The 26,046-nt window shown below is 39.8% G+C and overlaps 5 protein-coding genes across 5 annotated transcripts; 1 reads left to right on the top strand and 4 right to left on the bottom strand.

The window, feature by feature from the left end:
* Positions 1-40: 40 nt before the first annotated feature.
* LOC121788013 lies at positions 41-3,203 on the top strand. The gene is made up of 4 exons (XM_042186866.1): positions 41-172; positions 630-806; positions 1,554-2,672; positions 3,000-3,203. The coding sequence occupies exons 1-4, from the start codon at positions 158-160 to the stop codon at positions 3,033-3,035; spliced, it is 1,347 nt and encodes a 448-aa protein (XP_042042800.1). The 5' UTR covers positions 41-157; the 3' UTR covers positions 3,036-3,203.
* Positions 3,204-3,227: 24 nt separating this feature from the next.
* LOC121788012 (TORTIFOLIA1-like protein 3) lies at positions 3,228-5,799 on the bottom strand. The gene is made up of 4 exons (XM_042186865.1): positions 4,713-5,799; positions 4,546-4,630; positions 3,988-4,451; positions 3,228-3,901 (listed from the first exon to the last, which is right to left on the bottom strand). The coding sequence occupies exons 1-4, from the start codon at positions 5,514-5,516 to the stop codon at positions 3,533-3,535; spliced, it is 1,722 nt and encodes a 573-aa protein (XP_042042799.1). The 5' UTR covers positions 5,517-5,799; the 3' UTR covers positions 3,228-3,532.
* Positions 5,800-12,076: 6,277 nt separating this feature from the next.
* LOC121787618 (magnesium transporter MRS2-3-like) lies at positions 12,077-15,687 on the bottom strand. The gene is made up of 6 exons (XM_042186406.1): positions 14,503-15,687; positions 13,619-13,849; positions 13,397-13,525; positions 12,869-13,008; positions 12,635-12,794; positions 12,077-12,548 (listed from the first exon to the last, which is right to left on the bottom strand). The coding sequence occupies exons 1-6, from the start codon at positions 14,860-14,862 to the stop codon at positions 12,261-12,263; spliced, it is 1,308 nt and encodes a 435-aa protein (XP_042042340.1). The 5' UTR covers positions 14,863-15,687; the 3' UTR covers positions 12,077-12,260.
* Positions 15,688-15,829: 142 nt separating this feature from the next.
* LOC121787617 (protein EDS1B-like) lies at positions 15,830-18,546 on the bottom strand. The gene is made up of 3 exons (XM_042186405.1): positions 17,928-18,546; positions 16,842-17,606; positions 15,830-16,677 (listed from the first exon to the last, which is right to left on the bottom strand). The coding sequence occupies exons 1-3, from the start codon at positions 18,249-18,251 to the stop codon at positions 15,976-15,978; spliced, it is 1,791 nt and encodes a 596-aa protein (XP_042042339.1). The 5' UTR covers positions 18,252-18,546; the 3' UTR covers positions 15,830-15,975.
* Positions 18,547-21,603: 3,057 nt separating this feature from the next.
* LOC121787737 (two-component response regulator ARR5-like) lies at positions 21,604-23,679 on the bottom strand. The gene is made up of 5 exons (XM_042186566.1): positions 23,169-23,679; positions 22,995-23,071; positions 22,681-22,758; positions 22,476-22,546; positions 21,604-22,102 (listed from the first exon to the last, which is right to left on the bottom strand). The coding sequence occupies exons 1-5, from the start codon at positions 23,296-23,298 to the stop codon at positions 21,862-21,864; spliced, it is 597 nt and encodes a 198-aa protein (XP_042042500.1). The 5' UTR covers positions 23,299-23,679; the 3' UTR covers positions 21,604-21,861.
* Positions 23,680-26,046: the final 2,367 nt, after the last annotated feature.

Raw genomic sequence — 26,046 nt, 5'->3', positions numbered from 1 at the left:
GTAGAATGGAGATTTCGTAGTGATCAGAAGATTCAGTTCATAACAGACAGCTCTGCCGAGGAAGTGAGTTTTTAATATAGAGAGAGTCTCTTCGGACCGAAAAACCTAAGCAAAAACCAACTTTTTTTTCTGAATTCTTTTGAGGAATCGGAGAGAAATGGACGCCAAAGAGGTAATCTCCGCCGCCGATCCTTGTTTGCTTTTCAACAGGCAACAGCAGCACCGACTACCTAATTGATTGTGCTAACCGTTTTTCTACTCCTGCATTTTGTTTGTTGATTGCTTTCAAGTTCGATCCTTTTTGCGTTTGCTTGTTTTCTTTATCTCTATGCTTTCGCTTTCGGCGATTTCGGTTTATTTTCGTTTGTTGGTTTTGAATTTTCTTCCATTTCTGAGTAATTTTGGAAAATGCAGTAGTGTTTTGATTATCCTTTTTATGCTTTTATTCACTCTTTGAACTAGTTGTTCTTGATACTAATCTAAATTTTCGAAATGGGGTAAAGTTTTGATGAATTTCTCTAGGTATCTGGGAATGGTTTATTGTATCTTCGAAGAGTTTATGTTGAAATGAGCATTTTGTTGTTCTTTGGACTAAAAGTTGTCTTCTTTGGTTGTAATTTTTTGTGCAGAAAGTGATAGGATTGCAGAAGGCGTATGCTGATATAATATTGAACATATCGAAGGAGGCAGCAGCTCGGGTTATGTCATCTGAGAGGAAGGCCGTGCAGTATCAGCACGAGCTGAAGGTGGCGAAGGAGGAGGCGTTGTGGATGCTGTTGCACCTCAAGAAAATGATGGATGATAAGGTGAGCTATCTGATTTAAAGTTTCCATTTTTAGTTGGATTTTCTATGATTTTGATGTGTTTTGGAGATATGTGCATTGGTTGAAAAGAGGCCATGTTCGTTTAGAGTGTGACTGCTTTGTTTCTTGAAATGATCTTCTGATTGGAGATGCTTGATCACCTAGATTGATTTGTGATGTTTACCTACTCTTTTGCCTTAACGTTTGTGTTTCTTAAAAATTTCTTCTTTTTCTTTCTTGATTCTTTGATTCAGAGGTGTTCTCAATTGAGTGTCAATTTTGTTCGTTTAGAGTGTGCCTGGTTTGTTTCTTGAAACGATTTTCTGATTGGAGATGCTTGATTACCTAGATTGATTTGTGATGTCTACCTATTCTGTCGCCTTAATGTTTGTGTGTCGTAAAAGTTTCTTCTTTTTTCTTTTTTGGTTCTTCGATTCAGAGGTGTTCTCGATTGAGTTTCGATTTCCAAATGTATTAATGTTGTGTTACCTAAGTATTTTGTTTTCAGCTGAACTATTTGGCATTATGATGCTTGATTGCATTTGGCTAGCGAAATACTAGCACATTTCTCTCTTGTGAGTTTGTGTTGTGACATAACTTAAACATTTTTTGCATTTTCTGTTAGTTTCTTGTTTTGGTACCATTCCATCTAGTGTAGCATAAAATCCAGCACGCAAACAAGAAACGTGCAGCATAAAATCCTGCACAAAGTTGCAATCTTTTTGCTCATATTTCGAACCACTTTTTCAGACTAGTGAGGCGGAAGCTGCTGCGCTGAATCAGCAGAAAAAGATTGAAGAACTGGAAGCTCAACTTCAAGAAGCTGAAGATATCGTCAGCGATCTCAGGAAAGAATTGGGAGAGGTACAGGCTGAGTTGGAAAGGTTAAAGAAAAGTAGTTTGCAGAACGTAAATGAGGTGCCTACTACAATCAACTCTTATGAATCTAGTAAATATCATCATCTGAACAACGGATATGAATCTGCTGGAGCTTCCGAAATCACAACGCCTAACCCAAGGCAGCAAAAGGAATGTTCCGAGTGTTGTTATAGTGAGAAAGATTGCACATGCAGTTCACATATTAGGGATCGGGATTTGCCTTCAATAGCATTAAGAGACAGCTATAAAGAGCCCGGGCTATATAGAAATGGCTGTACGCAGAGAATCCGTGCGTGTGAGGGGAATCTGTTGGATAAGAACAGCAGCGAAGAGCGGGAAAAGGTTGAATACAAGAGCAAAGATCCATCATTCAGGGCTAGAACACAGAGTGAACTTGAGTACAAATTGTTGGCGGATGTTAAGTTAAGTAGTTTCCTACCTTTTCGTCGGAAAAGACAGAGATCTACTAAACAAAGAGAACCAGTAACATGTTTGACTAAGAAGCCAAGTGATCCTCCCGAGAGACCTGATCCATTGCCCGAACTTTCATCAAGACATAATCTTGTTTCAGTCAAAGATGATGATTACTCCAGTAAGAGTCCTTCATCCGTAGCTCCAATACTACGCACAGATGAAGTTGAGAACAAATGCATTGACCAGGAATGTGAAGGGTTGAAGGAAAAGATGGTGCAGTTAGGGGAAGAAACTGAGCTTGAAGAAAGTTTTTTGCCTTCTGTTTCTAAAGGGGATGTTGAAAATGGTGATATGCCAAGCCAACCCGTAAGGGAAAGAATCATCAAATACACATTTCAAAGGAAGCGCAAGAGAGGAGCCATGAACGAATCTGAAATGAAGGTGTCACTGTCACCTGAGGTAGAAAAGAGAAATGAAGTTGATAAAAGCACTCGTAAGAATCAGCAGTCATCCAAGGCTAGCTTGTTGTCAGAGTCATCCCGAGACAGTAGGCGATTGGCGCAAGTTGCTCGTCAGGTTAGTGAATGAAAACCTCTCAACTACGTTGCTTGTTTCCTGTTTGTGCATCCACTTGCCTGTTCATAGGAATATGTATTTTGCTATGAAGCATTTACTTCCTTTCTGTTTTTCCTAGTTCTCTTCTTTATCTGATGAGTGCTGTATCATTACTTTCATAAATTTAAACTCTTTATTGTTTGCACTTAATCACCATTAAGAGATGGTTTCAATGACTAGATCTCCTCTTATATCAAAATATTTTTTGTATCAAACTCTAAACATCTTTTAAATGTCGCGGTTAATCAATCTTGACACTTGCTTATTACTTGTTCATCAATTTGGCAGCTTATATCCTTGTCTGAGAAGAAGTGGTGGCATTGACAGGGCGTTTCGTGTGATCGGTGTGTTTTGGAAGAGAGATGATGACAATCACTTGTAATCTTACAGTAGTAAGTTGCATTTTCAGAGTGACATGAAATATATAATCTGGTTTCCCAAGAATCTGTAGTTGAATATTTTCAAAGTTAATCTAAAATAGTGTTTGCATTCTTCAATATGTATTCAATATTCATATTTTCTGGATGAAAAGATATGTCAGTCATGAGTTTTCACATTAGAAAAGTTGGATCTCATTTCACAGCACTATGTACATACAAATGATGATATAGTCATCATCCTAAATCAAGACAGATTATCACTACATATGAAAATGGATTACAAAATGCATCTACTCTACAACATTTTGAGCCACCGCTGCCGGGAGCAACACCGGCCAAAAGGCGGTCCATCGGCCATTTCTTCATATCTTCTCTCATTGAGTTGACAAACATAGCTCAAAACATTCTTGGTCAGGAAGAATGATGTCTGAAAATCCTCAATCAAGCATGAACCTGAGGAGGGATTTCAGCTAGTGGGTTCATCACTATAACCCCACGCCCCCCATGGAGGGGACGCCTCCGGTTCTGCAACAGAAACCCTCTGCCACTGTCTTCGTTCTTACAAGGAATGCTGCCAGCTGCTGCAGTCGATGGAGAGGTTCCGCAAGAGGCAGACAGCTCGTGTGTCTTTCTGCGCAGCTTCAAGCTGAGGAAATCTGCACCTGGCAGCGAGCAGCACGAAGCTCCATTTGTAGACATCTTCCCTGTGGAGGCGGCAAAGTCATACGAGATCTCATCCAGCGTGAGCTCTAAACCGTGCACACGCGCCTCCAGTGACTGAATGCCTCTCTGTGAGCTCCCAACAAATCTCTGGATTACAAAACAATGATAAACAAAATCAGCAAATCATAGCTGATAGAAAATGTAGTACACTTAGCAGACAAAAATATAACTACCTGAAGAATTTCCAACAAATTCGACTGCTGATTTTCAATCTGAACAAGCTGCTTCCTGATCAGAGACAGGTCTTCACAGTCACTCTGATTCCTACACATATCTCCGGTTTCATTACTAACTACAACACTATGATCCCGCTTCTCGTAGCTCTCACTGAACAGCGCCCTTCTGATTTCCGGATTCTCAAACCGTCTCCTCTCCTCTCCACACACCCCATCCCCACGCTTATATCCAGAAACAGGCGTGGCAGAAGAGCTAATACGAGCATCATCATCAGCAGCAGAAACGTCTACTTTCGCGTTGGAGGGCTTCTTGCTATCCAATTTTCGGAACATTGGAGGACCAGTTCTGTTCCCATTGCTCCCTACAGAAGCTCTCCCCCTTGCTGCAGAAGCAGCAGAGCCATGCTGGCTAATTTTCTTCACTTGTGAAGATGGTTCTGTTTTCGAGCCAGCCCCAGTTTCTGCATACCGCCGAATCAATAAGAACACAATGAGGGCAATAGGAAACCAGAAAGAAAGTGAAATGCTGAAATCAAGTTATGTTAAAGATCATACCTTTAGATGAAACCTCAGCCGTTGGATCAGGAATCTCCTTCCAAGCTTCCACCATCAAATTCATACTCTCCCTCGCAGCCTTCACCTGATTATCAAAATCACACACACACATTACAATTAACAGAATCCAAACCAATAAAAATCCGATCTTTATCCAAAAATCAAACCTTATCAAATCGCCTAGCTTCAAAAGCCTTCAAGCAAGAAGCTTTACATTCCGAGAGCGCATCTCTCTGGCTCTCCACCGCCGCCACCTTCATCAACGCCTCCGCAGCAGCCTTCCTCGCCGCCCAATCCTCGCTGCTTAAGAACTCCACCAAACACTTGATCAAATTCCTCACTCCGCCACTGCTAAGCACTCCCTCGACCTCAACAATGCTCCCAAAAAGCGCCAAGATCGCACCTTTCGCCTTGAATCCATCGCATTTCGCGAGCTTCTCGAGCTTGGGCAGCAGCCTGCGGAGGCTCCCGGCGTCGGGATGTGGGGAGCCCTCGATTACCGCGGCGAGGCACAATGCGGCGCCGTTTTGGGCGCCGGCGTCCTGCTCGGAGAAGAGGGACTCGAGGAAGGGGTTTGCGAGGGAGGCGAAGGGAGGGGAGGGGAGGTGGGAGGCGAGGGAGAGGGCAGCGGCGACGCAGGCGGCGCGGACGGAGGAGTCCGGGTCACGGAGGCGGCGGCGGACGGAGGAGAGGATTTTGGAGAGGTGGGGGGAGAGGGCGTCGCGGTGGGCGACGGCGAGGACGGAGAGGAGGCGGAGGCAGTGGCGGCGGACGGGGGAGAGGTCGGAGGACTCGATGGAGGTGATGGAGGAGATGAAGGAGGGGAGGGCGGCGCAGGGGAGGCTCCGGGCGATGGACTCCAGCTCCGCTGCGGCGGCGGCGTGGGTGTCCCTGTCGGAGAGCTTGTGGAGACACGTCAGCACGCGTTGCTTCAGCTCGTGTGCCTGCGCCTGCTTGCTGGAGCCCGACATTGTTGTTTTAGGAAGGAATTGGAGAGTGATTAGGTTGGAAGCGGTGGCGCCGGCGGCATCACGGTGGTTGGATTTCGTTGGGCAGTTTTTTTTTTACTGGTTTGAGGTGAATGGTTATATAGGAGTAGAATGGAGAGGTAAACGACGTCGTGGGGTTAGGATAAACGGTGTCGTATTAGGGTGGTCTTCTCACCAGTGGGCATATGCTTGTGAATTAACTAAAGCACTAATTATGGAGGGTTTTTGTTTTAAGTGGTAATTGGGGGATTAAGAAATGAAAATGAACTGGACATTCTTGTGTAGAATGTTTAATTGTTTAATGACTTTATTTAACTTGTGCACCATGACAATATTTTAACAGAATTGCCACTTCTCTCACGGACTTATATGTTGTATGGACAAACAAATATTTTTTTCATGCTATTGTATCTCGAAAAAATTCTGAATATGAGAAAAACTATTCAAAACGGCATCGCGATTGATGTTTTTGAAGTTCAAATGTTTCCAAATACATAAAATGGACAATAGTACTAATAAATAACAATAGTGTATGCATACACACCAACATTATCAATATTTATTACCATTTGCATGTTTAGAAAACTAAAATGGACTACAGTAATAATTTAATAAGCAACAATAGTGTATGTACTAAGACACACAACATTATCATACATATATATAGGTGATAGTTGCATAAATTAAATGCAGCAAAAATATTGGTGAGAGTGGCTAATAGCGTGACAAAAAGCTACAGGTTGATTTATGCATGTGAACTTTAGCCTTTAGCTGTAATTAAATATTAGTATGACTTTTAATTATATTTCCTTTGTCAATATTTACTCCGTGACATAAAGTTGGAGGGCATGGATATGTTCGAATCTAACTAGAGACACCAACATAGCTGACTATATAATTTTGATACGTTGCTGATAAATTATACTCCTTATGTCTCCTAAAAACAGAATTTTTGGATACGATACGAATTTATATGTAAATTTGGACGACATGTTTTATGATTCACATTACATGTTTAATTTTTTGGATTTTCCATGTATCTAAAGCCGTCCTAAAAATCTAAACTTGATAGATATATAGATTGGTCCTAATTTAAGGAATTAAATGTGGAATTGAGGAACTATTTAGTGGCAGTTAAAAGCCGTTAATTGAGCATAATAATTTCATATGAACTAGGACAGCATAGGGGTTAGTTAACTAACACAATTTAATAGCAATCATGGTGGATCAATTTTTTCTTCGTAGGTCATTAATTAGAGTCATGTGGTTCAATCCCTATGTACCCTTTTTATATTTAAATAAAATAAAATAAAAATATGAGTGAAAAGGTTAACCAATTAAGGAGCATCTTATTGAACTCTCAACTCACCTCAATCATGTTTTTATTTATTAGTTGTGTGGAGCCAAGTTGCCAGAGTTTGGTTTTTTCGTAGTGCTTTTCTTTCTGCATGTTGTTAATGTTGCTTTTGTTTGATTAGGTCACCTGTGTTGTTTTCTTTATTTTGCTATTAGTTAGGTTTTTTATATTGTTTTTTTGTTTGGATTTATACGATATGACTCTTGATCTCTTGTCATAAATATTTGCTTGCCGTTGTCTGTTGGCTCAAGCCCTTTTTCCCTTAGTAAAAAAAAAATTTAATTACGGAGTATAACTTTTTGCTGTTGGGATGTATTCCATTCTAACTAAATTGTATGCCAAAAATTAATAGAAATAAACATATGAAATTTGTTTGAAACAATCACTTCTAGGTGTAACAAAAGTGTGTCAAAACTCATAACTATGCAATGAATAATTCATTTAATTCATAGGTAGAGTCGAAAACGAGGAATGCCAATATATCACATGGGATATATTATTAGGTAATTCTAGGAACATGATTTGTTGGTTGAATATATGTACTTCAATATTGTGTCAACATAGGAGTAAAGATTATTGAATTTTGGTAGTAGACATAGTCCTTTCAACCGAACATATATATGGTTGAAATATATAGGTCATTTAGGTGAACCATCAATCTCTCTCTCCTCAATTTTTGTATGGCCTAACTTGATCATTACACCCTCATTAATTTCATAGATAGAAAATTATCATAAGAAAAAAAAATAGAAAAATGAAGCATGGCATGTGGGAGTGGTTGGAGGGTAGAGTACAGTACTAGAGTTTTCTTGTTGTTTAAAAATGAAATTTAAGAAATTGCTAGTACTTTTCTCAAGATACATTAAATACATATATACACCTATATTTGATAATAGTAAATTTATTCAGTGAATTTGATATTTTGGCATTGAATTGATTTAGCTCTATATATATGATGAGGGTGATGTTTGGATGATGCATTTAATTTTGGATGTGAAACTTTATTTGATTTATTATTTATAGATATGTGGTCATCACCATGAAGAGGTTGGAAGATGGTTACAATTTACAAAAACGCGTGAAACAAATGCAATAAATTAAAGAGGAGCAAGCAATTCATCATTTCCATGCATTTTGCACAAAAATTTACAAATCCACTCACTCACTGAATTATGAGTTTTTCTTGATGATGACTTCACAATTTAAAGTATCATGAGTTTACCCTATTTGCTATACGGTATATCTATGTTGGTGTTTCATGTATTCATTCATAGAGTTCCTCATAAAGGAAAGAAGCTTTAGCATCTTCAAAATCAAGAAAAACATGTACATGAAAATAGAAGACCACTAGCCTTATCCCATAAAAATATGGCAATTAATTTGGTGACACAACCTTTCCAAATTCATATCATGCTAAGGGCCACTACAACTTAGCACTTGTACAATATTTGGATATTGGTCATTAACTTGTGTGTCAAATCATGTAACTTTATATTTTAGTCAGATAAACCTAATATTTAAGTATCTTGATATGTGATATATACAATGGGAGGCAGTATTGATACAAGATACATGTTGTGGATGTGGACATGAGTCCAAGATTTGAAGAATGGGCACATAACATGGGAAGTCTTGATCCAAACAAATGAAGCAATTTGAAGAGACAAAAATCTAGTGACTGGGGTTTTTTTCTTCTGGGACATGGGATTCTTAGAGCATCTCCTATGGCGCCCCTCCAGTAGGACGTCCGGTCGGACACCGGGAAGGGCGACGGGACGTCCGCCGTTGGGAGGTCGGAGGTCGGATACGGACGTCCCGTGAGGACGTCGGGTGTCCTCGGACGTCCCGGCGACGGGCGGGCGGACGTCCGCTACTGTGGCTTCAACTCGGACGTCCGGTCGGACGTCCCGTTTTTATTATTATTTTTTTTTTGTTTTGAAACTCTATATATACGGCTCGTTGAATTTTATTTGTGAATTTATGATTTTTTTTTATTGCGGGATGTCCTAGTGGGAAGGACGATGGGTGTGAATTTATGATTTTTTTTATTGCGGGGTGTCCTAGTGGGAAGGGCGATGGGAAGGGCGGATATGCATGGGATGTCCTAGTGATGTGGCAGTGGGGTGGGATGTCCTAGTGACGTGGCAGGAGGTGTTTTTGGGATGTCCTAGTGGATGTCCGAGTGGGATGTCCGCCCACTGGAGATGCTCTTATCCTTGCACATACATGCATATAGTCATTCAGCTAGCATGCATGTGGTCATAAATACATCTGTATATAGGCAGTGTTCTATGAATAATTAAATCATAATGCATAATTAGGGATAAAATCTCAACCATTAGATTGAAAAATGGATAGATCAGATTTTGAATACACAAAAGTCATTTTTTAGATCATTTTAGTTGTAACACAATTATTATAGGTGGCGTTCGGTTTCCAAGATAAAATAATACAAAGATATAATTTAGGATAGAGTTGTAAGATTATTTTATTCATATGGGGTTTAGCTATGACTAATTATCTCATGATTATCCATCTAGGATTGAATTGTTGGATTGAATCTCATGAACTAAACACCCTATAAATTTAATCTCGGATACAATCTTGCAAACCGAACACCCCCATAGTATATTAATTATGTGTACTTAGCGAGAATAAGGTCATCCACAACGCTGTCTCTATACCGTCTCTTAAACCGTCTCTTAACTACTATTTGAGCACTATTTGAGGGCCCCACTGTCCTTTTTTCCTCCATCTCTTAACTAAGAGACGGAACCTGCAACGCTCCGTCTCTTAACCGTCTCTATACCGTCTCTTAATTACTATTCATTCAATTTAATTTATAATTTTTTTTAAAACCCAATTCAATTTAAACAAACACACTTTATTAAAATTAAAACAATATTACAACTTAACATTAAAAAAAACGAAGACATAATTAAAATTCTAAAAAAATAAAAATGACATAATTTAATCTTCTCCGCCAAAGTTTTCCCAAATGTGCTCAATTAGATCCTCTTGGAGTTGGGTGTGGGCGCTAGAGTCGCGTGTCCTTGCCCGAATAGCCAACCGTTCTTGTATAGATGGATGCGCTCCACTTCGCGGCGGACTACTTGCGGTTGAGCTTCCGGGGGATTCGGGGTCGAACCAATTTCCGGCATCGGGTCCTTCGTCTCGGACAATCATGTTGTGCAAGATTATGCACGTATACATGATGTCGACCATGCTCTCCATGAACCACGAACGAGCCGGGGCTTTGATGATGTTGAAGCGCGCTTGGAGAACCCCGAACGCCCTCTCCACATCCTTGCGCGCAGCCTCCTGCTTCTGCGCAAAAAGAGCCTGCTTTGGGTTCGCTGGCCTGCCGCACGTCTTCACGAAGGTCGGCCACTTCGGGTAGATGCCGTCGGCGAGATAGTACCCCATTTTATACCGCCGGTTGTTGGCGACGAAGTTGATGGCCGGCGCTTTACCATCCAAAACTTCGGTAAAGAGGTCGGACTGTTGGAGCACGTTTACGTCGTTGTTCGAGCCAGGGACCCCGAAGTACGCGTGCCAGATCCAAAGTCGGTAGTCGGCAACGGCCTCGAGTACAACGGTTGGGTGGGTGCCTTTGTGGCCGCTCGTGTAGGAACCCCTCCAAGCCACCGGGCAATTCTTCCATTGCCAGTGCATGCAATCGACACTGCCAAGCATCCCGGGGAATCCGTGCACTTGTTCGTGCAGGTTGAGGAGGAACTGACAATCCTCCGTGGTTGGCCTCCGGAGAAATTCGTCACTGAAGGCTGCCCGGACGCCTCTGCAGAAGTTGAGCAAGCACAAGCGCCCAGTGCTGTCTCCGATGTGCAGGTATTCGTCGAATATGTCGGCCGTTTGTCCAGTCGCAAGCTGCCGGATGGCTGCAGTACATTTCTGCAGCGTCGTGTGGCTGGGACGACCGACCGCGTCGAACCCTTCTCGGAAGAACTCCTCCCTGGCCGCCAAAGTATTCGCTATGTGGAGAAATAGCGGTTTCCGCATGCGGAAACGGCGACGGAAATAGGTATCTCCCCAAATCGGGTTATCGCAGAAGTAGTCGCGTACTAACCGTGCGGCGGCTTCCTCCCGGTTCCGATTGATGTACTTCCGGGAGCGTCGTGGGGGTGGTGCGGCTTCCTCCGCCTCTCGTCGTCGATCTTCTTCGAGTGATTGTTCCATTAATTGGCGCATTTGCTCAAAAGGATCCATTTGTTTGAGTTGATTGAAGATGGAAATTGGAGTGATAGAGAGGATTTGAGAGGAATAGATGTGTGTTTGTGTTTGAAATGAGTATGGAATAGAATTATTTATAGAGTAAAAAAATTAAAAATTTAAAAAATGAAAATAAATATTTAACGGTAATATTACCGTTTGAAAAAAAATTTTTTTATTAAAAATCGATTTTTTTTTAAAAAAAATGAATTATTGCATCATCAGTGACGACGCCCACTCGCGGGCCAGCGAGTGGGCGTCACGCACGCATGGGGACGTGCCACGTGTCTCGGGCGCGTGGCGAGACAGCTCGTCTCGTGTCTCTCCGAGACGAGCTACGCGACGAGACGGTCGCGAGCTGGAGACGAGATGGCCGCTGCAATGCGTCTCGCGGGGGTCTCGTCTCTCCGAGACGAGACGCGAGCCCGGCGCGAGACGCGTTGTGGATGGTCTAAGGTCATTATGGAGCCGTATTAGGTCATTACATGGCATAATTTGATAAATACTAGTAGTACTTAAAAGCATCCTTATGGAAAATTATTAAATACGGAGTAGTCCATAAAATGATGTGTCAGTGTGATATATTGCGAAAATAAAAATAAAAAAGAGAACCCTTCATTGAAATAATAAAGGACCTACTAGTTTTCGAGAATTTTCAGTCTTGTAGTATCATCAAAATATTACAATTTCACATGCCAGCAAGTGCACAATCATGTTTTAGTCTTTGGACCCATTTTAAAATTCTCTCTCAAATTTGGCATGATTGAATACATAAATTATTCGTATCAAAAGATGTGACGATCGATGATTGAATACTAATTTTATTTTGTTCAAGATAATTTCAATATATATGTATCCAACGCTTTGGGCCGGAAACCATTATGGGTTTCAGGACCCCACCTTCATTGCGGGCTTTGAGGCCCATTAAGCTAAATGTTTATTTCACTCTACAAAATAAGGGAGAGATGGTAATTTATTAAAAAAAAATCAATTTCATAAAATGGGCAACATCTTTGTATCTCTCACCAAAAAGTGAAGTAACCAACTCATAATCAAAACTAATTCAAAAGCTACAAGATCAACATTGGATTGTGGTAAAGCAAGCAAGAAAAAAACATAACTCTTCTCCTCCTCCCTCTTCATTCCAAGAGGCGTTGGTACCTGCACCAGGCAACAGCGATTACGTAACAGAAAACAGAGGCTATGATGCTTCCACCGACGGTCCAGAGCCATTCGGGCATCCCATATAACTTGGGGTCGAAGAGCTCGATGCCAATGTTCATGCCAAACACCCCAGTCAACGCCACAAACGCGCCCACCACCAAAGTCGCTGTAGTGAGCACCACTCCCATTTGCAGGAGATGGTTCTGCTTGTCATCCAGCATTATGTTTATGTAGTCTTCTGTGTCGTCAACGTACTCTCTCAGCTACCGAAAAACTCATCCAAATTAGTGTCTTTTCTATAAACTGTACAAATTATCACATTCTTGATATTTGAAATAAGAAGCCTTACAGCGGATAACTTGTTCAACGTGCCTTCAATCTGTACAAAATATGCTTCTAGAATCATCTCGAGCTCCTCCACATCGAGACTCTTGATGCTAGAACTTTGCATGCTCGGAGCTTGCTGCTCGTCAGCATCATCAAGTCCCATCTTTGTCTCGAAATTAGCCCTAATTATCAGAACATTAAGTTACGTGAATTTGATTAAAGTATGGAGTAAAATGGAGGTTTGATTTTGCCATACTGATCTGCTTCCTCATCTACCATGTCTTGCTCTTTGGTAGAAGAATTCTCAAGCGCCTCCTCCTCCTCTAACTTCTCTGTCAAATACATCTCTGCCATATCTTCATCGTCATCGAGCAAATGCTCCAACTCATCCCTCACCTACATTACTCAGCCATTTTCAAAGGTTATGGTGCTGGAAAAAAATTACACCAGACAGATTATTTCTACTGAGAAACAAACGTTTCCGATTTGTTCATGTCTTACAGATATCGATTAGCCCAAAGTTCTCAAAAGCAGCAGATGAATTTATCAAGCACTCCAATGGTCAAAACTACCCTATTAGTTTTTATAGAACTTAACTGATGTGTGTGTGTGTGTTTTACTTGGGGATGGGAAACAGTGGGGGTTGTGTACTTAGCAAGCACTCCAAGCATGCATAAGGTAATGGAAATCTGTAACAGAGTTCATCCAGAGCAACAGTAGAAACCGAAGAACCACACAAACTCAAGCTAGTTGAAAAAGCATTTAAATCCGAAAGAGCTCAAACCTTCTGCACACGCCCAGTTATTGCCACCAAACGGCTCTTAATATGTCGAACCCGATCTAGATTGAGAGTGCTAATCTTGGAAGTGAGCTTATCCAATGCTGGATGAGCTTCTTGCTCCAGTCTTGTTGCCTAGTTCATGAGTTTATACACACAACAACACAAATTAGTTACCAAAATCTAGACTAAAAAACAGTGTTAATTGCCCAAGAAATCTAGCCATACTTCATCATCCAAGCTACTGCAGGTAGCCTGGAGGCATGCCTCGAGGGCAACAAATTCGAATGGAAGAATCTTCAAATCGTGCACGTTCTCTCCTGTTTCCTCTGCATTCCACTCTTCTTTCTTTTGTTGGTAAGTATAAATTTGGTCACCACCATCTCCCATTGGGTCCGGCTCCTTCGAGCCATAAAAATCTGTCCACACTGGTTTTTTGTTTCCTTCCTCTCCAGACTCCTTCAACATCATTTCATCAATGAGTGAGAAACTCACCACACCATATACAAATGCAGAAGTATATACCTAACCATCATACCTCTTTCAATTTTATCCTGAATTTTACCAATTATTGTAGTACCCAAACTATGCAAATTTTGTCTCAAATTTGACACGGAAATATGTGTAGAAATTTCATAAAAACAATTATTAGGCTTGGTTCAATGTCATGGAATTGGAGCCGTGGAATTGGAATTAGAGCCCACAGTTCCAAATCGATGTTTGTTATCGCCAAATATCTGAATTTTGAATTGAATTACAATTTCAATTCCTCTCAAATCCACAATTTGAATTAGTATAAAATTGTGCACCTTCAAACACTACATAAACATAACAGACACGGCACACACAGTCACAAACTACACACTGCACACACACACAATACACCTAGACACACTAGATAATATTTTCAAATTCCATTTTTTTACCAAACAAAGGATTTGGAATTGAATTATGCCCTAGAATTCTACCTCCAATTTCAATTCTAATTCCTTAACAGAACAGAACAGAACAAATTCAACTTGCAATACAAAAAAAATCCCTAATATTCACAATACACCATCTCCCTCCCCAATTCAACCAACTCAAAGTCAACGACGAGAGAGAGGGAAAACCTGGCTGGATACGACAGCCTGACGATGGCGAAACACTTGCTGAATTTTATCGACAAAAGGAGTAAGCAAAGGATCTTTGGAATTTTGAAAAATCATCTCTCGAGAAGTGATGATCGACCTGATATTCTCCAAATTGACGACGATCGCGCGCTCTCGGCCCAAGACGGTGGAGGGATAGGAGAGAGCGGGGTCGAGCATGCGGAGATCTCGGCCGGGGAGACCAGTCCGCTGCATGATGGCGTGCTTGCCGGCCTCCACCACCTCCGCCTCCCCCGCGGAGTTCACCACCAGCCACGCCCGAACCCACGCCCCCTTCTTCCTCGCTCGCCCCGCTTCCGCTGAATCCACTGGATACTTCATTATTGCTGATTTCGAATACAATTCGTGACTCTCAACCCAATCGTCAAACCCTTTTGCATGAAAAATTCGACTTTTTTTTTACACAGTTTATGAATCAGCTGGCCAATCCTTATAACCCTATTTGTTGTCAAAAAAACAATTTTATTTGATAAATAAGTTTTCTCCTATCTTAATCAGATTTATGAATATTTTCGGATTCAATAATCAAACATTTATTTATTAATATTGTGTACTATTATTGTATGCCAATGTTGTTAATTTTTTCTTCTACTATAATAAACTTGATATCATGAACTAGTAAACATCTCCATTTGATTTTGAGCTTGCATATTTTTTCACTCTGTAACAAAGCTATTTGATTACTGTGGCACAAGTCTATTTACCAATTTGGTCCGCGGTCTCATATATTTAATTATAAAAAATCTCATCCACACTCAATATTTACCAAAACACAACATCAAACCATCTAATGCAATGCCTTTTTTATTGGATCATTTTTTTCAATTTTTCCAGTAATATACTTTCCTTCATCCGAATCTTCTCTTTTAGATGTTCCACTTTAAATGATAATATTTCAAAAATTAGAAACACAACTCCTTGTAGATCCAAGCTCTGCCTTTTCTGTCACAAGAGAATTCTAGAGCAAGATGGGGAAGTTTCAGTTATATAGTAATGAGATGCATAAACATTCTCAAATAAATGCTTTGTTTTTATGATTTATCAGTTTTAGTGAATCTTCATCTTTTTAGCTCCCATTGTGAGTCAAATTGAGGTTTCACTCCATGCTGAGAGTTGATTCTGTTCCCTATATGAAGCTTCAATAATTGCATTGCTATCTAGAATTCAATGTGTGATGAATAATTGTCACTGTAGTACAATGTTTTTGAGAGCTGCCTGCTTGTCTGTAATGTTGTTTATTTTGATTTCTGGAGTGAGTGTTTGTTTTAGTTTTCTTGGCATGACTAGATTTTTCATGAGGAAGGCCATCTCTATTATTTTTTTTACATAGATATCAACTACAGAGAGATGTCAAATCCCTTTTAGCAAGTGAGGTTTTATTGATGTATCTTGGGGTGCATTGAGCTCCACCCATATTATTCAAAAGCCAAAACTTCAATTCTTGAAGAAGGCTGCAATGCAAGAACCAGACCTATGCTCATGAGGTAGTGTCTTCCACCACTTAGCAAAAGTAGAACCCTCCAAAAACACATCTCTCCCCACCCATCCATCCCTAACCCATCCAAACAACTCCTCCTCCAGCCTCAAAACCTCACCCTTTACCTCATCATACCCCTTCTCCCTCAGCTCCTCCACCTCTGCCCAAAACGTCGTCTCAGCGCTCCCCCCGGCCCCCATCCCCTCCGCGTGCTCCCTCCACTTCTGCGTGAACCTGTACCTCTTCGGCCTCGCCTTCACCATGTAAGGCCCCGTATCCTCATTCAGCAAATGTCCATAGTAGTTCGCGATGTCCAGCGGCTCCATCAGCCGCCTGAACAACGTCCCTAGCTCCACCCACTCCTTACCCCCCTCAAACCCGTCTGGCAGCTCGTATCGCTTGATCATCTCCACGATCTCGTCCCATATCCCCGAGAGCTCCTGCCTCTTCACATTGGCATTGAAGTCAGTTATGTCCTTTTGGAGTTTGAATGTGTCATAGTAGCCAATCTTCCTAATCTCACAGCTGGTTTTGTAGTCATGTATCTTTTTTAATGCTTCTTTGATGGTGTCTCTGTTGGAGTCTATTCTCCTCTGGTTCTCCATCCTCTGCCTCTCCAGCTCCCCCGCTGCACGAAGGCATAGCCTCGCTTGCGCCATCTGAAAATCGGATACAAAAGCATCATGATCATGCGTGTGTCACTAGTTATTTTCATAATTCCGCCGGTAAAAATGGTTAGCAGCAGATCTACGCCAGCGCAAAAATTTAGCAGCGGCTTAAATTTCACTACTAAACAAATAGCAACGGATGGAGTAGAACATACAATGCCAAGATCATTGAGTGCAGCTGAATATTTGGAAGTGGAATGAGCCTCTAAAGGGATATTCACAAGGCTGTCTAAATATGTCACATCTTGCATATGTAGGCTCTCTTGCAATTCACTTTCATATAAAAAATGGTCTCTCATCATTTTACACAAAAACTCTGTGTTCTCCTCCTCAGGGCTGAGCTGAAGGCAGAAGAAGAGCAGCTGCAGCACCGCGTCCGGATTTTCCACCACGACGAGCTTCCCATTCCCGGGGCAGAAGATAAAGGTCCCGAAAGGGCGGTAAGGGCTGAGATCAACTATGCTTGCAACAGTCTCCAGCAGCAAACTGGTGCAGCCCTTGAGGATGCACGCGGCGTGGCTTGCCACGGACAGCGCGTTCCTCATGACCGAGAGGAGGAAGCCGGACGCTGCAGAGGAGTCCTGCAGGTGAAACTGTGATCTCGGGTTGAGAGACTCGAGGACGGCCTGCAGCCACCGCTGGATGCTCGAGAGAGGTGCTAGGGTTATCCGTGGTACGACGTCGTGCCTCATCACAAAGTGGACGAAGCAACGGGACCAGTTCTCGCGCCTCAGAGCGTGTGAGAAGACGTGGTTTCCGGCTAGAGGTGACCCGAAAGTTACACATAGAGGCATTGTCTGAGAATGGTTGGGCCTTATGTGTTTCTCCAAGCACCAAATGGCGGCTAGAACGGCCGTTGCACCGCCCGAGGAGTGCCCGGTGAAGATGATCTGCTTCCCCTCAGACATAGCTTTCTCCACCTGAGATCCATTTTTAGTTCAAACACACTTCAATTACTACATAACTTCTAGCAAAGAGATGATTTATTTCAAAACATTTCTTAAAGTCAGAACACAGAAATATATCAGTTCACAATTTATATTAATAACATATCATGACAGAACTGATATATTTTGTGATGTCAACTGATAATAATGTATCAAAGAACTGATATGATTTTTAGTTTTCAAAGTTCTCATTTTAAAATAGTTCTCAAACCGCCCATTTTTGGCAATTAAGATCATCCAAATCAAACTAAAACAAGTTCAAGAAAACAATAGACTCCAAATCAAAGATTTTACCTCAGTTGCAAGTGATGATCTATTCAATAAGGCATCAAACCTCCTAGCAAAAGCTTCATTAACCAAACCTATCTCTTCATTGCCAACACTTCTTATACATGGAAATAATGAGACATCAACCTTAACTTCACCGAAGGGATCCCTAGTGTACCAGTCATCCACACACCATGATCCGGGGAAGGCCAACAAAACATCGGTGGTGCCCCGGGTTTTTTCGTGGAGGTATGGCTTCCCCTTGTCATGAGCCTTCATGGACAATTTGCAAGCCCTTTGAATCACATCCTCCCTCAAACCTATCCTCTCACCTAGCCTCTCTTCAACCATCTTCTCCTCTGAAAGTTTGTGAACAAGTTGAGGATCAAATGGTGAAGAGATGCTTGAAACTGGGATTTAGATATATTGGGATGAAGGTGTGTGGAAGTTGCTGTAATTGGATGGATAATGATGATGATGATGATGGTGATGATCTTCATTGACTTGGATTCTTGCTGGACTTGAGAGTGTTCAAAATGAGATGAGAAAGCAAAAAGTGTTTGGAATTTATGTGTTTCTTCGAAATTTCTGGGAAAGTGCTCAGCTGAAGTGGTTGGTTTTTCATGCTAAAGTTGGTTCACACTTTCATAAAAAAATTTGACAAAACATGTGTTTTATATTAGTAGAGGCCCATTTCGGACCAAATTCTCCTCCATTTACACTGATTAATCAAAAAGTTGAGAGTAGAAATGAAATTCTCCGTCTTGTAATGATATATTCCTTATGTCCCATAAAAGTATATGAAAATCTTCATTTTAAATAACTTAAAGACCATGTTTGGTTGACGGAAAAGTAAAGTTGGCAAGGAAAATAATTCCTGGGAAAATGAATCCCGGAATATGATTCCTAGTAACTTTACTTTCATGTGTTTGGAAAATATCAAGATTTTAAATTTATATTTTAATTTAAACACCAAACTAAAAAATATACTTATTACTTCTTTATTTATAAAAAATAATAATAATATAAAATTTTAAAAAATTTATTAATTACAAATAATATTTATTATATTATTATATTTATTATGATGATGGATAGATTAAATATGGATTTTCCATCATAATATATAATAATATAATTGTAATTATAGTTACATAGAGTATTATACTCATTTATTATAATAATAAATATTATTATTATAAAAATATTTACGTATATTATAATTGAAAAAAATTATAATTAAAAATTTCAATACGACTTTATTGATTAATTATTAATTTATAAAATATAATAATAATTATTTATTATACGATTTATATTACTCCCTCCGTCCCCGATTAATTGTTACTCTTTGATCGGGCACGGGTTTTAAGAAATGTAAATAAAAGTTGATTGAAAAAGTTAGTGGAATGTGAGACCCACTTTTTTATGTTGGTTTTATAATAAAATGTGAGTGAAGTGAGTTAGTAGAATGTATGACCTACTTACCATTTATGGTAAAAATGAAGTGTGACAATTATTGAGGGACGGACCGAAATGAAAAAAAGTGACAATTAATAGGGGACGGAGGGAGTATATAATTATATTTTAATCATTTAATAAATTATTAATTACTATTATGAAATATTATAAATATAGTTATAATTACGATAGTTTTAATTGTAGTTATTTATAATACTGAAATTAAGTACCAAGTATAATTTATAATTTTAAATTATTTTTAAAATATTATAAATAATAAAAAAACTATACTATATTGCATTAAATATGTAAGAAAAAAAAGAATACCTAAGAATAGTTAGGATTTAGAATCCTGGAAAGTTGTACTAACTTTCCTTGTTCTCGGATTTTGAGTATTTTCCCAGATTGACTAAAAACCAAAACAAACACAGAAATTTAAAATTTAAGAAATCAAATTAATTTTTCAAGCAGAATCCTGACAACCAAACATGACCAAACAGTTTTTTTTATATTATCCACCATAAGTTGCTATCATAGTTTATCTAGAATTAATTTACAATTAAATACACATGAAGTGAGAGAGAGACTTTTTTGTTACTACCTTGTCTTTTAAAATAACTAAGTTTTAAAATGATATGGATTTTAATAAACTATTGATAAAATATAGAAATAAAAGATAAGAGAAATATTGTTAGTGGATAATAGGATCCATAATATATAAAATTTTTATTATTGATAGTAAAATTGTAAATAAAATATTATGCTATAAGGATAACATATTGTTCAAAAGTTTTCTATATTAGAATTGTAAGGAATGAGTCAAAATTGAAATACATGCTATTTTAAAAAAACGGAGATAGTAAATAAGGCCATCCACAACGTTGTTCCCCCACCGTTCCTAAACCATTCCTTAAACTACTATTTGCGGGCCCCACTGTACTTTTTTACTCCATTCCTTAACTAAGGAACGAAACCTACAACCCTCCGTTTCTTATTCGTTCCTTAAATTACTATTCATTCAATTTCATTTTTTATTTTTATTTCCAACCCAATTCAATTAAAACAAACACACTTCATTAAAATTAAAATAACATTACAACTTAAAATTCAAAAAAATTGAAAAAGACATAATTAAAATCCAAAAAAAAATAAAAAATCCAAAAAAAATAAAAAATGACATAATTTAAAATACAATTTTATAGAGACAACCAAGAATAAGTTTGCCACACATCGAAAGTGGAACATAAAACATTCAAGGATGTCTCTATAAAATAGAGATAACCAAGAATGAGTTTGTCCCACAGTGGAACATAAAACATTCAAGGATGTCTCTATAAAATAGAGATAACCAAGAATGAGTTTGTCCCACATCGAAAGTGGAACATAAAACATTCAAGGATGTCTCTATAAAATAGAGATAATCAAGAATGAGTTTGTCCCACATCGAAAGTGGAACATGAAACATTCAAAGATGTCTCTATAAAAGAGAGACAACCAAGAATGAGTTTCATAAATTCGCATGCCCATCAAATATATATGGGCTAATACGAATTTCTAGTATTCATTTATTTGTAAAAATTGTTTTTAAATATAAAAAACAATTTTTATAAATAAAAATATTTTTTTTAAAACTCATTTAAAAAAATGAATTTATTGCGTCAGCGTGACGACGCCCACTCGCGGGCCGGCGAGTGGGCGTCACGCACGACGCAGGGCGAGCCACGTCGCCGAAGCGCGTGGCGACACAAGCCGTGCCGCGTCTCGCGGCGACGGCATGGGCACGACACGGAGACGGAACGCACCTCCGCAACGCGTCGCGCGCCGGTTCCGTTCCCGCGGCACGAAACGCGGAACGCGGGCGGCCCGCGTTGCGGGTGCTCTAACACCTCACCACTCACAAGTACACATAGTACAAACTAAATGTCTTGATGTTTGTATTCAAATATTTGTTCATATTTCATGGTAGGGAATAACTAAAATTTAATTAGAAATTATATATTCAAACCGTGAGTAATAAAATTAGCATTATTTGTGGAAATCTCCACAAAATCAATCTTAATAAGTAAACATGGAACAACAACAAATCAGATTTTCCAAACAAAATTATATAAAAAATTATCATCCACATTACTAGAGCTCGTTCCTTTTTCTTTTATCTTTTTTTTTTACTTTGGTTTGTATATGAAAAATTGGGATCGATTCGAACCACATTTCCACTTGTGGTAAATAAACAAAGGAATAGTTATCTTCTGCAAATAGACACTCCTTTTCTAAAGAGAGATCTACAAAAATTTCAGTTATGCCAAATACACACTAAATAGCAGTGAAGCTTCCATTGTCAATTGTCAGCTTACACAGAACAGATACAGATTCAACTATTTACCAGAAAATCATCCCATCCCTATTTTCCTAAATTTCTAAGAATCTAATAATGTTCAAAAATAGAAAAACCGAGGCAGCACCAACCATCCAAAAAATCAGCATCCACATTTTTCCAGTCTCAACTTTCATGCACAATCACAGGCTCCTCTAGGGCCCTAAACTTCGAGGAACAGGCGGTCGCGAGCAGTGTCGGCCGCTTCCTGAGAGGCCGGCAGTCGCAAGAATCATCGGGCGTCTTCCTCTTGCGCCCAACCTCCCTCTCCTCCTCCCCTCCTCTCAACATGAAATCCCTCAATCTCTCCACATCCGAGAGCTGCACGGGCTTCATCAAGAAGTCCTCGGCACCTTCTTCCAAACACCTAAACCACAAGTAAATGAACACATGAGGATTTAGGGCTTAATCCAAATACAGTAAATATCAATGAGCACTTGTAATTTCTTAAATTGTATCCATAATCAAGAGTCTTGATGACAGATCTGATAATAGCAATTCTTGAAATAGTATTCATGAAGATTTAAGTCTTAGTCCAAATACAGTAAATATTCAAGACTAATTGATGACAGATCTGATAATTGCAATTATTGAAATGAGGTTTCTATGAAAAAGAGGCCTTTTCTACGAAAAAACAGAACCAGTCCTATGTTCAACTCACTTACAAAATGGACTTAAATAAACCTAAATCAGATTCTTCAACACAAGAGAAAGGGGACCTAAATCAATGAGAAAAATACCTATCAATTCGAGCCAAAATGTTCTCAGATGACATGATCACTACCGGTATTTGCCTCAACTTGGTGGAGCCCTGTCAAAAGAGGAAGACATACAACATGTTATCATCTAAAAGGATGCAGATAAAAACACAATTTATGCTCCCAAATACAGTCTCAGTTTTGAATCGAAGCAGATTTGATCCCTCGAAAGATATAAAACACCAACCTTAATCTTTTTGAGAAGCTCATATCCAGTCATTCCAGGCATAGAATAGTCTGTAATAATCAAATTCACCTTCAACTCCTGAAACAAATACTCATACATCAGAATCTAATATTCTGCTAAAGACACAGTTATAAGATAACATCATCTTTCTGTTACAGAGTAAGGTTAAGCAAAATTGAGACTGACCCAGCTCAAAATCCAGAATTTTTCAAGAACCCAAGTGAATAAAGATTCAATTTTTAAATCGATGATCCAAACAATGAACAGCAAAGTAAGAAATTTGGAGAAACATTTTGTATGTTCTTACGACTTACATCAAATCCAAGAGAGCTTCTCTCCCCATCTATCCCCAAATACTGCAGAGCTCTACTCCCACTGTCCACAGCAGTCACTGCAAATCACAATCAAAGCAACTTTAGCAACCAACCAAAGCAAAATCACACAAACACAAAGGAACATACAGAGCTGAAAAACACAAACACACACACCTTTGCAGCAAGAAATCTTGAGCAACCGCTCGATGACCTTCCGATCAATAATACTGTCATCCACCGCGAGAACATGGAATTCTTGATCACCGCTTGACGAGCAACCGCTCCCGATATCTTCAACAGCCATTTTCGTCTTGTGGGCTTTTCCACAAACACCTCAGCTGCCTTAAATCAATCTAGAAATTATGAGTGAAATCTCCCACAGCTCGATTGCAACAATAAATGCCTGGGAGCGGAAGAATATACGTTCGGGAAAAGAAGGGCAGAGTTTTGTATATATATATGGGGCGGTGGCAATGAATGGTGGGATTGGAAGATCACAGAGAGAGAAAGAGATCTGCTTTAGGGAAACGAAAAGACAAAAAGCAGAGACAGGGGAAATCTTTGCAAATCTAGTTCGAATTATATCCGACTTGTCGCTTGCATCTGACAGTTTCAACTCTTGAAACACAATAAAAAAAATTGGTGGCAAAATCTGGTTGGTTTAATAATGATTTTGGGACAGCGGTGTACGGGCAATGGTTGCCGTGTGAAATTCGGTCTGATTTCATGTCTGCTGAGGTGAAAATCCTGGTGGGAAAAAGGTTAAAAAAGGAAATAGTGAAAAATGAAATTGAGTGGTCATTTCTAGTTGACTAGCCTTGGATCTTGAGCTTTGATTGACTAGACCTTTGCATTCAATTCTTCTTTTCTCTATCTAAATATAGTTAAAGAATTCAATAAATCTATTCCCATCTCTGTATAATTTAAAAATAATCTTAATACTATTTGATAACATGAATTTTAATATAAAAACGATAAAATATTTTAAAAAATAGAGAAAAAATTATTAAAATGATCGTGAATTATGAATTAGAGAGAAAACCTTACTACTATAAATAGATTAAAAACAATTTTAGTGAAAAATCAAAAATGAAAATTTGCTTTTTTTTGTGGACATAATATTCTAGTGTTGGAAAACATATATAGTATGAAATGAAACTGAAGAAGTTAACCAAATAGGTGTATCTTGCTAGTATGGAGTGGGCTCAAAAAATATTGTAGAATACTAATTTTAAACCTATTAAATTATTTTTATAATCTCCAACAAACTTTAATAAAATTCATCAAAACTAAATTCAATAACTAAATTCTAATGTGTTGCTACATACCCGAACACAAAAGTCATTTTCAGATATCAATTAGATTATTTTTAGATCGATTTAGCTTATAATATATAATGTTATTTTTAGATCGTTTTTGTTCATTACGGTACCATTCACCTGAAGTAAGATGATCTTATAATGACCTAATTGGTAACTAAAAATGTATTCATAATGTCGTCCTTCCAGTTTTAATCTAATGGTTAATCAGATTTGGTCTCTAGTTATTACTCGAATTTAGTTACTGAAAGTATTTTTATACACTACCTACATCTATATTCTTAAGTATCACTTAGGGTGTCCACTATAAGGCGGACACGCCCAATAGCCACGCCCCAGTTTTTTGTCCATAGCCCCAGTTTTTTGTCCACAGCCCCAAAATTCTATTTCCGCCACTATAGTGGACACCTCCAATAGCCCCCAAATTTTATAATCAATTTTTATTTTAAAATATTTTTAGTTTTAATCAAGTGTAATTTAAATAATTGCAGTGTAAATAACTAGAAAACAAGGTAATTAGGGCCGAATATTCGTTGTATTGCAAACCGGTAAAATTATACAACGAATAATTAATCATATTTCATCGTAAAATTAGACTAAATTTAAATCTAAAAGCGGATCAAAACCTCCATTTTAAACTATCAAAATTGGCTGAACAAATTCTCTCTCATCATTTCAAACCTCCATTTTAAACTATCAGAACCTCCATTTTAAACCTCCATTTTAAACTATCAAAAAAATTCCGCCGCATGCGCCGCGGCTAATGCCCCCACTATAATCGCCGCGCCTATAGGCGCGGCTATGCCCACCCCCGCCGCGTCTTCGCCCCGAACCCGGCGATCGTCGTCCGCCCACCCCCGCCACGTCCGCCGCGTCCACCCCCGGGGCGGACGCGCTCGCCACTATAAACCGCCCGTCCACCGCCCCAACCCGCGGCTATAGCCGCGAGCGTCCCATGGTGGACACTCTTATAAGAGCGTGCGCGGCGCGGCGGTGGGGCCGCGGATTATAGTGGAGAAGGTAGATAGCCGCGGGCTGGACGCGGCGAGGGGTGGGAGACGCGGCGGACGCGCGATCGCCGTGTGCGGGGCGATGTCGCGCCGAGGGGTGTATAGCCGCGCCTATAGGCGCGGCGGCTATAGTGCATTGAACCGCCGCGGCGATTTCGCCGGCAACGAGAAATTTGACGTTTTTCCACCATCCCCTCTATAAATACCACACCACCTCTACTTATTTTTACCATTTTCACAAAATCCATCCACTCACTATCCACACAACTACTCTCTAAAAAAATGAATCGAGGAAACGACGACTCACCCGACTCTGAGGAATCGGGATATGACACCAATCCATCACAGCCGTCGGGTTTTGCCGGATATGGCGGGACTCCGTCCCAGTATTGGAATTGGAATCAATCTCCCCCACCGTGGGCATCGAGTCCACCCCTTCATCCATCTCAGCCGTGGAGGTCTTCTCCAACGCCGCCTCCTTTACAGCGGAATCTGAGTCGTTCCGCATTTGGGGATTACAGACCCAACCTAGACGCGCTTCACCAGCCGCGGCCGGGTTCCCCTTTCCAAGCCAGCCAATCTCCGATCACCGAAGCAGATCAAGACGCATTTGATACTATGATGGGTCTGCTCAGTTCTGGCGGCATCCCAGACACGCCGGGGCCCTGGTGGCGGTAGGGGCGGAGGCGGCAGTCGTGGCACCGGCGGCAGTCGTGGACGCTC

Source organism: Salvia splendens, chromosome 22 (assembly GCF_004379255.2).
Source record: "Salvia splendens isolate huo1 chromosome 22, SspV2, whole genome shotgun sequence".
In the NCBI taxonomy this organism is placed as follows: Eukaryota; Viridiplantae; Streptophyta; class Magnoliopsida; order Lamiales; family Lamiaceae; genus Salvia; species Salvia splendens.
Note: the sequence above shows the minus strand (reverse complement) of the source record. Positions and strands in the feature narration are given on the sequence as shown.

What these genes read in the sequence shown, in the direction of transcription:
- LOC121787617 (XM_042186405.1), bottom strand. Translation starts at nt 18,251, where the DNA reads ATGGTTGAAGAGAGGCTAGGTGAGAGGATAGGTTTGAGGGAGGATGTG. An exon ending in GATCATCACTTGCAACTGAG is followed by an intron (nt 17,607 to 17,927) that starts GTAAAATCTTTG and finishes AATGGATCTCAG; the next exon opens with GTGGAGAAAGCTATGTCTGA. An exon ending in CACTCAATGATCTTGGCATT is followed by an intron (nt 16,678 to 16,841) that starts GTATGTTCTACT and finishes TCCGATTTTCAG; the next exon opens with ATGGCGCAAGCGAGGCTATG.
- LOC121787737 (XM_042186566.1), bottom strand. Translation starts at nt 23,298, where the DNA reads ATGGCTGTTGAAGATATCGGGAGCGGTTGCTCGTCAAGCGGTGATCAA. An exon ending in AGCTTCTCAAAAAGATTAAG is followed by an intron (nt 22,547 to 22,680) that starts GTTGGTGTTTTA and finishes CTCTTTTGACAG; the next exon opens with GGCTCCACCAAGTTGAGGCA. An exon ending in ATTTTGGCTCGAATTGATAG is followed by an intron (nt 22,103 to 22,475) that starts GTATTTTTCTCA and finishes CTTGTGGTTTAG; the next exon opens with GTGTTTGGAAGAAGGTGCCG.
- LOC121788013 (XM_042186866.1), top strand. An exon ending in AGAAAATGATGGATGATAAG is followed by an intron (nt 807 to 1,553) that starts GTGAGCTATCTG and finishes CCACTTTTTCAG; the next exon opens with ACTAGTGAGGCGGAAGCTGC. An exon ending in TGGCGCAAGTTGCTCGTCAG is followed by an intron (nt 2,673 to 2,999) that starts GTTAGTGAATGA and finishes TCAATTTGGCAG; the next exon opens with CTTATATCCTTGTCTGAGAA.
- LOC121787618 (XM_042186406.1), bottom strand. Translation starts at nt 14,862, where the DNA reads ATGAAGTATCCAGTGGATTCAGCGGAAGCGGGGCGAGCGAGGAAGAAG. An exon ending in TAACTGGGCGTGTGCAGAAG is followed by an intron (nt 13,009 to 13,396) that starts GTTTGAGCTCTT and finishes TGAGTAATGTAG; the next exon opens with GTGAGGGATGAGTTGGAGCA. An exon ending in CGTTGAACAAGTTATCCGCT is followed by an intron (nt 12,549 to 12,634) that starts GTAAGGCTTCTT and finishes GTTTTTCGGTAG; the next exon opens with CTGAGAGAGTACGTTGACGA.
- LOC121788012 (XM_042186865.1), bottom strand. Translation starts at nt 5,516, where the DNA reads ATGTCGGGCTCCAGCAAGCAGGCGCAGGCACACGAGCTGAAGCAACGC. An exon ending in GGCTGAGGTTTCATCTAAAG is followed by an intron (nt 4,452 to 4,545) that starts GTATGATCTTTA and finishes GGCGGTATGCAG; the next exon opens with AAACTGGGGCTGGCTCGAAA. An exon ending in ATTTGTTGGAAATTCTTCAG is followed by an intron (nt 3,902 to 3,987) that starts GTAGTTATATTT and finishes TTTGTAATCCAG; the next exon opens with AGATTTGTTGGGAGCTCACA.